This window comes from Oncorhynchus tshawytscha, linkage group LG33 (assembly GCF_018296145.1).
Source record: "Oncorhynchus tshawytscha isolate Ot180627B linkage group LG33, Otsh_v2.0, whole genome shotgun sequence".
In the NCBI taxonomy this organism is placed as follows: Eukaryota; Metazoa; Chordata; class Actinopteri; order Salmoniformes; family Salmonidae; genus Oncorhynchus; species Oncorhynchus tshawytscha.
In genome coordinates this window covers 7,019,941-7,032,926 of record NC_056461.1, presented here as the reverse complement: position 1 = coordinate 7,032,926, position 12,986 = coordinate 7,019,941, and the positions used below count along the sequence as shown (strand labels likewise).

Sequence of the window (12,986 nt, the reverse complement as noted above, 5' to 3'; positions counted from 1 at the left end):
ATAGCCTCCACATTGACTCTGTACCGGTAACCCCTGTATATAGCCTCCACATTGACTCTGTACCGGTAACCCCTGTATATAGCCTCCACATTAACTCTGTACCGGTAACCCCTGTATATAGCCTCCACATTGACTCTGTACCGGTATCCCCTGTATATAGCCTCCACATTGACTCTGTACCAGTAACCCCTGTATATAGCCTCCACATTGACTCTGTACCGGTAACCCCTGTATATAGCCTCCACATTGACTCTGTACCGGTACCCCCTGTATATAGCCTCCACATTGACTAGGTACCGGTAACCCCTGTATATAGCCTCCACATTGACTCTGTACCGGTACCCCCTGTATATAGCCTCCACATTGACTAGGTACCGGTAACCCCTGTATATAGCCTCCACATTGACTCTGTACCGGTACCCCTGTATATAGCCTCCACATTGACTCTGTACCGGTACCCCTGTATATAGCCTCCACACTGACTCTGTACCGGTACCCCCTGTATATAGCCTCCACATTGACTCTGTACCGGTACCCCTGTATATAGCCTCCACATTGACTCTGTACCGGTACCCCTGTATATAGCCTCCACATTGACTCTGTACCGGTATCCCCTGTATATAGCCTCCACATTGACTCTGTACCGGTACCCCTGTATATAGCCTCCACATTGACTCTGTACCGGTAACCCCTGTATATAGCCTCCACATTGACTCTGTACCAGTAACCCCTGTATATAGCCTCCACATTGACTCTGTACCGGTAACCCCTGTATATAGCCTCCACATTGACTCTGTACCGGTACCCCCTGTATATAGCCTCCACATTAACTCTGTACCGGTAACCCCTGTATATAGCCTCCACATTGACTCTGTACCAGTAACCCCTGTATATAGCCTCCACATTGACTCTGTACCGGTACACCCTGTATATAGCCTCCACATTGACTCTGTACCGGTACCCCCTGTATATAGCCTCGCTATTGTTATTTTAATGCGGCTCTTTAATTGTTTCTAACATTTATTTATTATTATGTAGGTATTTTTCTTAAAACTGCATTGTTGGTTAAGGGCTTGTAAGTAAGCATTTCACTGTAAGGTCTACACATGTACTCGGCGCATGTGGCAAATAAAATTTGAGTTGATTTAAGAAGTTTTAAGAAGAAAAAAAGTGTCAAGTAAAAAATAGATAAGTAAAACATAGAAAATAAAAGTAACAAATAATTAAACATCAGCAGTAAAATAACAATAGCGAGGCTATATAGAGGCGGTACCAGTACAGAGTCAATGTGCGGGAGCACCGGTTAGCCGAGGTAATTGAGGTAATATGTACATGTAGGTAGAGTTATTAAAGTGACTGATCGTACGTCCTCCAAGTGGATGTCTTTCATGATTATCTTTATCATCCAAGTGCTAAATAGTTGCAGTGTGTTTGAACACACAATCACTTCATAGTGATTAACCCCAGTGGTTTCCCTAAGTGGTTTACACACTGTGTTGCCCTCAAGGCAGGACTGACATAGAGAAGGGCCTCTACCCCTGACTGCTGTGCCACGCTGACTCAGCCAATCACAGTTCAGAGGTTAAAGCTAGAATCCTTTAAGCCTCCATCTCTGCACACCCTTGACCAGGCAGACAGATAGGGGGACAAAGGTATGGAACAGACAGACAGACAGACAGACAGACAGACAGACAGACAGACAGACAGACAGACAGACAGACAGACAGACAGACAGACAGATAATTAGACAGATAAGGGGACGAAGGTATGGAACAGACAGACAGACAGTTAGACTGATAATTAGACAGATAGGGGGATGAAGGTATGGAACAGACAGACAGACAAGACAGACAGACCGACAGAGACAGACAGACAGTTAGACTAATAATTAGACAGATAGGGGGACGAAGGTATGGAATAGACAGACAGACAAGACAGACAGACCGACAGAGACAGACAGACAGTTAGACTAATAATTAGACAGATAGGGGGACGAAGGTATGGAACAGACAGACAGACAAGACAGACAGACCGACAGAGACAGACAGACAGTTAGACTAATAATTAGACAGATAGGGGGACGAAGGTATGGAATAGACAGACAGACAAGACAGACAGACCGACAGAGACAGACAGACAGTTAGACTGATAATTAGACAGATAGGGGGATGAAGGTATGGAACAGACAGACAGACAAGACAGACAGACCGACAGAGACAGACAGACAGTTAGACTAATAATTAGACAGATAGGGGGACGAAGGTATGGAACAGACAGACAGACAAGACAGACAGACCGACAGAGACAGACAGACAGTTAGACTAATAATTAGACAGATAGAGGGACGAAGGTATGGAACAGACAGACAGACAGACAGACAGACAGACAGACAGACAGACAGACAGACAGACAGACAGACAGACAAGACAGACAGACCGACAGAGACAGACAGACAGTTAGACTAATAATTAGACAGATAGAGGGACGAAGGTATGGAACAGACAGACAGACAGACAGACAGACAGACAGACAGACAGACAGACAGACAGACAGACAGACAGACAGACAGACAGACAGACAGACAGACAGACAGACAGTTAGACAGATAGTTTCTCAGAGCGATAGCGAGAGACATCTAGCTGACTGGCTTTACACCAAGTCTTGCCAGTGGGAGCCAAGGAGTACGGTGTGGAGGAGACATACTAGCAGTCATCCATCTGATGGATCATTCCTAATAAGCATGGTTTACTCCTCACATTCAGAACAACATGTTAATGCTTTCCCGTGTTTTGAAGTGGGGGCTACAGCATGTTTCTCCATATGGTTTCTTAAGTTAAGAGACCATCCTAAGTCCCCTGTCCAAAGTAAGAGCAGAGCACCCTGTACACTGTCTTCTGCAGCCTACAGTCAACAACAGTTCACCCTCTGAGCCCTCTGGAAAATAATCCCTCTGATTGAGGAGGAGTCCTGTGACAGGGTGCAGAAACGAAGGAGCGGAGAGAAGTAGATTTGGAGTTACCGAGTCTTTCCAGGGCTCAGAGGGAACGATAAATGTCAGGAGGGAACTTTCAGCACGCAACTCTCTCCTCCGGAGCATTTTATCATTTCTTCTCTCTTTTCTCTCTCGTTCTCTCTGTTCAAGTGGGAGGGAGGTAAAGAGGGAGTGGGGAGTTAGATCATGGTACAGTAGAATTTGTGTGTGCATGACTCTGTGTGCGTACGAGACTTGTGTGTGTGTGTGTGCGGATGTGTGTGTGCTTCCTCTGTCTGTTTGTGCGTGTGCATGACTCTCTGTGAGTGTGTACGCAACTGTACGTGTGAGTGTGTGTCTGTTTCTGTGCGTGTGCTCCCTTGTGTGTCTGTTTTGTGTGTATGACTTTGTGTGCGTGTTTGCGTGACTCTTAGTGTGTGTGTGTGTCTGGGTGCGCTCCACATCTTGAGGAGAGTAGTTATTTTAATGGAGCGTGTGTTGAGGGCTGTATGGGGAGGAGGGGTTGTAATAAAGTCTCTGGTCCTTCCACCTGGTTCAGCCAGACATTGCCAGACACTACCTCCAGCAGAGGCCTTCACACAGCCTGATAACGAAGAATGGATGAGTTCTGGATATGAGGTTTGGATGAGGTTTTTATTCAGCACAATAAAGACGGATGAAGGGTAGAGCCTTTCAGTATGTATTTCCCTCAAACACTTTGAGCATTTGATTCAGCCTGCCAGATGGTGGGGGGAGGTTTGCACTTTTGGGACTATTCCATTACTCCATCAAGCACAATGACAGAGATGTAAGAAGACAGAGACCTAGATGTCTAGATGCACAAGAAACATAAAACACCTATGATCTTGTGTAACTCCCTTCCCTAAATTACACAACAGCGTTAATGCCTGGGAGATAATCTGGCCTCTTCTCAAAGGCTCACACTGACTTAATCCCAATCCACAGGACACAACCTTAACCTCAAACTAGCAGCTGTTCACAGCTGGTCACCGGAAACTTAACTACCACCAACCCACACACCATCGGGTGTAAAAGCAGGGATGGAACCATTTCAGGGGACACAACTGAAACTGAAACAGAACTGCGAACGAAAGTGATCTCCGTTATTTGAAAATCTTGAGAACCGGATAATAATGTTTTTTTTTGTTCCTGCACATATCTGACCAATCAAACATGTTAACATCTAGCTTACCCGTTCCATACCAAAATGCTCTATCTGCACTAACTGGTGGAGTAAATTCACAAGCTAAATGTAATTACTATGTACATTTCACAGGTTAAAATATAAATGAAATGGAACTTTTATAACCCATACATTTTTTTGGAGGGTTTGAACAGGTTCAGAACATTATTATGCTGGTCGGAACCCAAGAAATAGGGTTTCTGTTCGGAACGGAACATGTGGAAAAAACTTCTGGTTCCAACCCCTAGTGAAAAAAGTTCTATAGTGTAATTGGATTCCAGGGTTTTTCTTTATTTGGACTACTTTCTACATGGTAGAATAATAGTGAAGATATCAAAACTATGAAATAATGTGGTAACCAAAAAAGTGTCAAACAAATCCAAATATATGTTATATTTGAGATTCTTCAAAGTAGCCACCCTTTGTCTTGATGACAGCTTTGCACACTCTTGGCATTCTCTCAACCAGCTTCATGAGGTAGTCACCTGGAATGCATTTCAATAAACAGGTGTGCCTTGTTAAAAGTTAATTTGTGGAATTTCTTCCCTTCTTAATGCGTTTGAGCCAATCAGTTGTGTAGTGACATGGTAGGGTTGGTATACAGAAGATAGTCCTATTTGGAAAAAGACAAAGTCCATATTATGGCAAGAACAGCTCAAATAAGCAAAGGGAAACAACCGTCCATCATTACTTGAAGACATGAAGGTCAGTCAATTTCAAGAACTTTGAAAGTTTCTTCAAGTGCATTCGCAAAAACCATCAGGCGCTATGATGGAACTGGCTCTCATGAGGACCGCCACAGGAAAGGTAGACCCAGAGTTACCTCTTCTGCAAAGGATAAGTTCATTAGAGTTACCAGCCTCAGAAATTGCAGCACAAATAAATGCTTCACCGAGTTCAAGTAACAGACACATCTCAACATCAACTGTTCAGAGGAGACTGCGTGAATCAGACCTTCATGGTCAAATTGCTGCAAAGAAACCACAACTAAAGCACACCAATAATAAGAAGAGACTTGCTTAGGCCATGAAACATGAGCAATGGACATTAGACCGGTGGAAATCTGTACTTTGGTCTGATTAGTACAACTTTGAGATATTTGGTACCAACTGACGAGTCTTTGTGAGACGCAGAGAAGGTGAACAGATGATCTCTGCATGTGTGGTTCCCACCGTGAAGCATGGAGGAAGAGGCGTGATTCAAGCCACACTTAACGAGAATGTCTACCACAGCATTCTGCAGCGATACACCATCCCGTCTAGGTTTGCGCTTAGTGGGACTATTATTTGTTTTTCAACAGGACAATGACCCAACACACCTCCAGGCTGTGTAAGGGCTATTTTACCAAGAAGGAGAGTGATGGAGTGCTGCATCAGATGACCTGGTCTCCACAATCACCTGACCTCAACCCAATTGAGGTGGTTTGGAATGAGTTGGACCGCAAAGTGAAGGAAAAGCAGCCACCTCAGCCAAGAGAATACCACATAATGACAAAGCTGTCATCAAGGCAAAGGGTGGCTACTTTGAAGAATCTAAAATCTTTTTAAACACTTTTTTTGGTTACTACATGATTCCATATGTGTTATTTCATAGTTTTGTTGTCTTCACTATTATTCTGCAATGTATAAAATAGTAATGCACCCCCCTACCCTTGCCACCACTACTACTGGAAACACTGAGATCACATCCCATAGTGAATACAGGCACAGTCACAATCTACATATTGTAGATAGACATACAGCGCATTCAGAAAGTATTCAGACCCCTTGACTATTTCCACATTTGTTACGTTGCAGCCTTAATCTTAACTACTAACATTTATACAATTGTTTTTTCCCCTTTTCATTCTACACACAATACCACACAATGACAAAGCAAAAACAGTTTTTTGTAAACATATTTGCAACAAAAAAATTGTATTCAGATCCTTTACTGAGTACTTTGTTGAAGCACCTTTGGCAGCAATTACAGCCTCGAGTCTTCTTGGATATGACGCTACAAGCTTGGCACAGCTGTATTTGGGGAGGTTCTTTGTCAGGTTGGATGGGGAGCGTCACTGCACAGCTATTTTTAGGTCTCTCCAGAGATGTTAGATCGGGTTCAAGTTTGGGCTCTGGCTGGACCACTGAAAAACATCCACACAACATGATGCTGCCACCACCCTTCTTCAACATAGGGGTGGTGCCAGGTTTCCTCCAGATGTGACGCTTGGCATTCAGGCCAAAGAGTTCAATCCTTGTTTCATCAGACCAGAGAATCTTGTTTCTCATGGCCTGAGAGTCCTTTTGGTGCCTTTTGGCATACTCCAAGCTGGCTGTCATGTGCCTTTTATTGAAGAGTGTCTTCCGTCTGGCCACTTTACCATAAAGGCCTGATTGGTGGAGTGGTGCTGGTTTTGTTGGTTCCAAACTTCTTCCATTTAAGAATGATGGAGGCCACTGTGTTCTTGGGGACCTTCAACACTTCAGAAATGTTTTGGTACCCTTACCCAGATCTATGCCTCAACACAATGCTGTCTCCTTTGACCTCATGGCTTGGTATTTTCTCTGACATGCACTGTCAACTGTGGGACCTTCTATAGACAGGTGCGTGCCTTTCCAAATCATGTCCAATCAATACAATTTACCACAGGTAGACTCCAATCAAGTTGTAGAAACATCTCAAGAATGATAAATGGATGCACCTGAGCTCAATTTCGAGTCACATAGCAAAGGGTCTGAATACTTGTGTAAATAAGGCATTTCTGATTTTTATTTTTAACAAATTAGCAAACATTTCTAAAAACCTGTTTTTGCTTTGTCATCATAGGGTATTGTGTGTAGATTGATGAGGACTTAAAAAAAAAACCATTTTAGAATAAGGCTGTAACGTATGCACTGTACTTGTCTTGTGCATTTGTTTTATTCTGGGATTATGACCCCTAACAATGACTGGTGGAGTCCCTTTACCCCAACCTGCATGTACAAATGACCTCAACTAACCTGTACCCCCGCACATTGACTAGTACCAGTATCCCCTGTACGTAGCCTCATTAATGTTATTTCATTGTGTTACTTTTTACTACATGTTCTACTTCAGGTTATTTAGTAAATATTTTCTTAACTTTATTTCTTGAACTGCATTGTTGGTTAAGGGCTTGTAAGTAAGCATTTCACGGTGAAATTTCACGGTGAAATACCTGTTGTATTTGGCGCATGTGAGAAGTCAAATTGGATTTGATTTGATTCCGCTGATGTGTATCTATGCTGTTGTTCAACCTGCTTATTTGAGAAAAAAAGTCATCTTCGCAAATCTCTCTGATTACGCTTTCTAATCATGTCTTAAAATCCTCTTCTGGGCCAATCAAAAATGGCCACCACTCCAAAGCCTCTAGTAGCGTGAAGAAGAGACAAACTGCCCATGATGTGCTCTACCACAACATGTAACATCACTGTATTGCATAACAAAACACAGCAGACCCCTGATAATTGATGGACGGTGGGCACTAAACTGGAACATGCTGTTGTCAGGAGAAATACAGAAGAATGTAAAGTGCAGTTGTACCTGGATAGGTTCTTGGGTCAGTCTCATAGGTCCTATGCATTCTTCTGTGGCTGATACCTGGAACACAACCGGAGAGAGAGAGGTGGAATGAGTTCAAGCTCAAACAAAAACAACAAAACAATGAATAGCAAGAGTAAAAACAGACGAGAGAGAAGGAGTAAAAAAATGAAACAGAAACAGGGGAAACAGAGTACTGCTTACCATTTTACCCTCTTCTTCAGGTACCATACATGCCCTGAACCTCTCTCTCGCTATCACTTTTCCCCCTCTCTCTATCTCTTTCCTTCTCTCTCTGTCTCAACCAGCTAATACTTCATACGCAGGTATTCAGTAAAAAAACAGAAGCTCTACACTCCTGAGCAAACGCTGGTTAGCTCACTGAACAATGTTACTGTATCAACTATAGCAGGAAGGATTTCTGGCTACTGGACTATCGACTAACGGCTTAGGATGTTCCACGCTCACACTATTAGTGACGCAGCAAGACCAGGTCTGTTACAAGCCTCTTTAAAGAGTATTAAGGGATACAGACAGACAGGTGTATGTGAGTAATGCCTTGTTGAGAAGCAGTACTGATACTGTTGATAGACAGGTGTATGTGAGTAATGCCTGCAGCTAACGCAGCTTCAAACATGACATGCACATGGGTCCTTCCACCAATTCGGTGCCTTTTGAGAATTGTGCCTTGGTGAAAAAAATATGTTTGATTTCACATCATTTTAACATTCTGTCATAAAGAACACATGTTCCACTTCAACCTCTCATGAGGTAAAAAAAAAAAACCTATAAAAAGTACCTATTAAGTGGCAAATAAAGTAACAGGGTTGACCGTAACAGGGTTGACCGTAACAGGGTTGACCGTAACAGGGTTGACCGTAACAGGGTTGACCGTAACAGGGTTGACCGTAACAGGGTTGACCGTAACAGGGTTGACCGTAACAGGGTTGACCGTAACAGGGTTGACCGTAACAGGGTTGACCGTAACAGGGTTGACCGTAACAGGGTTGACCATTTCACCTTAAATCAGCCATAAATCCTCTTGTTACAGGGGGAATGGAAGCTAGTTGTGTGCAACAGAGAGGGGCAATTGAATGCAAGCTTTTTTCCCTCTTGTTTTTCTTCTTAAAAAAACATTCCTAGCCTGTCTGTCTATGGGTAAGAGGGTTGATGTGTTATTCTAGCCTGTCTGTCTATGGGTAAGAGGGTTGACGTGTTATTCTAGCCTGTCTGTCTATGGGTAAGAGGGTTGATGTGTTATTCTAGCCTGTCTGTCTATGGGTAAGAGGGTTGATGTGTTATTCTAGCCTGTCTGTCTATGGGTAAGAGGGTTGATGTGTTATTCTAGCCTGTCTGTCTATGGGTAAGAGGGTTGATGTGTTATTCTAGCCTGTCTGTCTATGGGTAAGAGGGTTGATGTGTTATTCTAGCCTGTCTGTCTATGGGTAAGAGGGTTGATGTGTTATTCTAGCCTGTCTGTCTATGGGTAAGAGGGTTGATGTGTTATTCTAGCCTGTCTGTCTATGGGTAAGAGGGTTGATGTGTTATTCTAGCCTGTCTGTCTATGGGTAAGAGGGTTGATGTGTTATTCTAGCCTGTCTGTCTATGGGTAAGAGGGTTGATGTGTTATTCTAGCCTGTCTGTCTATGGGTAAGAGGGTTGATGTGTTATTCTAGCCTGTCTGTCTATGGGTAAGAGGGTTGATGTGTTATTCTAGCCTGTCTGTCTATGGGTAAGAGGGTTGATGTGTTATTCTAGCCTGTCTGTCTATGGGTAAGAGGGTTGATGTGTTATTCTAGCCTGTCTGTCTATGGGTAAGAGGGTTGATGTGTTATTCTAGCCTGTCTGTCTATGGGTAAGAGGGTTGATGTGTTATTCTAGCCTGTCTGTCTATGGGTAAGAGGGTTGATGTGTTATTCTAGCCTGTCTGTCTATGGGTAAGAGGGTTGATGTGTTATTCTAGCCTGTCTGTCTATGGGTAAGAGGGTTGATGTGTTATTCTAGCCTGTCTGTCTATGGGTAAGAGGGTTGATGTGTTATTCTAGCCTGTCTGTCTATGGGTAAGAGGGTTGATGTGTTATTCTAGCCTGTCTGTCTATGGGTAAGAGGGTTGATGTGTTATTCTAGCCTGTCTGTCTATGGGTAAGAGGGTTGATGTGTTATTCTAGCCTGTCTGTCTATGGGTAAGAGGGTTGATGTGTTATTCTAGCCTGTCTGTCTATGGGTAAGAGGGTTGATGTGTTATTCTAGCCTGTCTGTCTATGGGTAAGAGGGTTGATGTGTTATTCTAGCCTGCTCTGTCTATGGGTAAGAGGGTCTGTCTATGGGTAAGAGGGTTGATGTGTTATTCTAGCCTGTCTGTCTATGGGTAAGAGGGTTGATGTGTTATTCTAGCCTGTCTGTCTATGGGTAAGAGGGTTGATGTGTTATTCTAGCCTGTCTGTCTATGGGTAAGAGGGTTGATGTGTTATTCTAGCCTGTCTGTCTATGGGTAAGAGGGTTGATGTGTTATTCTAGCCTGTCTGTCTATGGGTAAGAGGGTTGATGTGTTATTCTAGCCTGTCTGTCTATGGGTAAGAGGGTTGATGTGTTATTCTAGCCTGTCTGTCTATGGGTAAGAGGGTTGATGTGTTATTCTAGCCTGTCTGTCTATGGGTAAGAGGGTTGATGTGTTATTCTAGCCTGTCTGTCTATGGGTAAGAGGGTTGATGTGTTATTCTAGCCTGTCTGTCTATGGGTAAGAGGGTTGATGTGTTATTCTAGCCTGTCTGTCTATTGGTAAGAGGGTTGATGTGTTATTCTAGCCTGTCTGTCTATGGGTAAGAGGGTTGATGTGTTATTCTAGCCTGTCTGTCTATGGGTAAGAGGGTTGATGTGTTATTCTAGCCTGTCTGTCTATGGGTAAGAGGGTTGATGTGTTATTCTAGCCTGTCTGTCTATGGGTAAGAGGGTTGATGTGTTATTCTAGCCTGTCTGTCTATGGGTAAGAGGGTTGATGTGTTATTCTAGCCTGTCTGTCTATGGGTAAGAGGGTTGATGTGTTATTCTAGCCTGTCTGTCTATGGGTAAGAGGGATTGTTATTCTAGCCTGTCTGTCTATTCTTGAGCCTGTCTGTCTATGGGTAAGAGGGTTGATGTGTTATTCTAGCCTGTCTGTCTATGGGTAAGAGGGTTGATGTGTTATTCTAGCCTGTCTGTCTATGGGTAAGAGGGTTGATGTGTTATTCTAGCCTGTCTGTCTATGGGTAAGAGGGTTTGATGTGTTATTCTAGCCTGTCTGTCTATGGGTAAGAGGGTTGATGTGTTATTCTAGCCTGTCTGTCTATGGGAAGAGGGTTGATGTGTTATTCTAGCCTGTCTGTCTATGGGTAAGAGGGTTGATTGATGTCTGTTATTCTAGCCTGTCTGTCTATGGGTAAGAGGGTTGATGTGTTATTCTAGCCTGTCTGTCTATGGTAAGAGGGTTGATGTGTTATTCTAGCCTGTCTGTCTATGGGTAAGAGGGTTGATGTGTTATTCTAGCCTGTCTGTCTATGGGTAAGAGGGTTGATGTGTTATTCTAGCCTGTCTGTCTATGGGTAAGAGGGTTGATGTGTTATTCTAGCCTGTCTGTCTATGGGTAAGAGGGTTGATGTGTTATTCTAGCCTGTCTGTCTATGGGTAAGAGGGTTGATGTGTTATTCTAGCCTGTCTGTCTATGGGTAAGCCTGTCTGTCTAGGGTTGATGTGTTATTCTAGCCTGTCTGTCTATGGGTAAGAGGGTTGATGTGTTATTCTAGCCTGTCTGTCTATGGGTAAGAGGGTTGATGTGTTATTCTAGCCTGTCTGTCTATGGGTAAGAGGGTTGATGTGTTATTCTAGCCTGTCTGTCTATGGGTAAGAGGGTTGATGTGTTATTCTAGCCTGTCTGTCTATGGGTAAGAGGGTTGATGTGTTATTCTAGCCTGTCTGTCTATGGGTAAGAGGGTTGATGTGTTATTCTAGCCTGTCTGTCTATGGGTAAGAGGGTTGATGTGTTATTCTAGCCTGTCTGTCTATGGGTAAGAGGGTTGATGTGTTATTCTAGCCTGTCTGTCTATGGGTAAGAGGGTTGATGTGTTATTCTAGCCTGTCTGTCTATGGGTAAGAGGGTTGATGTGTTATTCTAGCCTGTCTGTCTATGGGTAAGAGGGTTGATGTGTTATTCTAGCCTGTCTGTCTATGGGTAAGAGGGTTGATGCCTGTCTGTCTATTGATGTAGCCTGTCTGTCTATGGGTAAGAGGGTTGATGTGTTATTCTAGCCTGTCTGTCTATGGGTAAGAGGGTTGATGTGTTATTCTAGCCTGTCTGTCTATGGGTAAGAGGGTTGATGTGTTATTCTAGCCTGTCTGTCTATGGGTAAGAGGGTTGATGTGTTATTCTAGCCTGTCTGTCTATGGGTAAGAGGGTTGATGTGTTATTCTAGCCTGTCTGTCTATGGGTAAGAGGGTTGATGTGTTATTCTAGCCTGTCTGTCTATGGGTAAGAGGGTTGATGTGTTATTCTAGCCTGTCTGTCTATGGGTAAGAGGGTTGATGTGTTATTCTAGCCTGTCTGTCTATGGGTAAGAGGGTTGATGTGTTATTCTAGCCTGTCTGTCTATGGGTAAGAGGGTTGATGTGTTATTCTAGCCTGTCTGTCTATGGGTAAGAGGGTTGATGTGTTATTCTAGCCTGTCTGTCTATGGTAAGAGGGTTGATGTGTTATTCTAGCCTGTCTGTCTATGGGTAAGAGGGTTGATGTGTTATTCTAGCCTGTCTGTCTATGGGTAAGAGGGTTGTGTGTTATTCTAGCCTCTGTCTATGGGTAAGAGGGTTGATGTGTTATTCTAGCCTGTCTGTCTATGGGTAAGAGGGTTGATGTGTTATTCTAGCCTGTCTGTCTATGGGTAAGAGGGTTGATGTGTTATTCTAGCCTGTCTGTCTATGGGTAAGAGGGTTGATGTGTTATTCTAGCCTGTCTGTCTATGGGTAAGAAGGTTGATGTGTTATTCTAGCCTGTCTGTCTATGGGTAAGAAGGTTGATGTGTTATTCTAGCCTGTCTGTCTATGGGTAAGAGGGTTGATGTGTTATTCTAGCCTGTCTGTCTAAAGGTAAGAGGGTCGATGTGTTATTCTAGCCTGTCTGTCTATGGGTAAGAGGGTTGATGTGTTATTCTAGCCTGTCTGTCTATGGGTAAGAGGGTTGACGTGTTATTCTAGCCTGTCTGTCTATGGGTAAGAGGGTTGACGTGTTATTCTAGCCTGTCTGTC

At 43.5% G+C, this 12,986-nt stretch overlaps 1 protein-coding gene across 3 annotated transcripts in view; it reads right to left on the bottom strand.

The window, feature by feature from the left end:
- Nucleotides 1–12,986, bottom strand: part of LOC112230809 (high affinity cAMP-specific and IBMX-insensitive 3',5'-cyclic phosphodiesterase 8B) — a 97,091-nt gene that overhangs the window by 59,019 nt on the left and 25,086 nt on the right. For 2 of the 3 annotated variants that reach the window (XM_024397136.2, XM_024397135.2), the window contains exon 2: nucleotides 7,719–7,775. In XM_024397136.2, the coding sequence (XP_024252904.1) occupies nucleotides 7,719–7,775 (57 nt within the window). Of the gene's footprint in view, nucleotides 1–7,718; nucleotides 7,776–7,919; nucleotides 8,143–12,986 lie in introns of those variants that run through there. The other variant, XM_024397137.2, reaches the window with a different exon arrangement.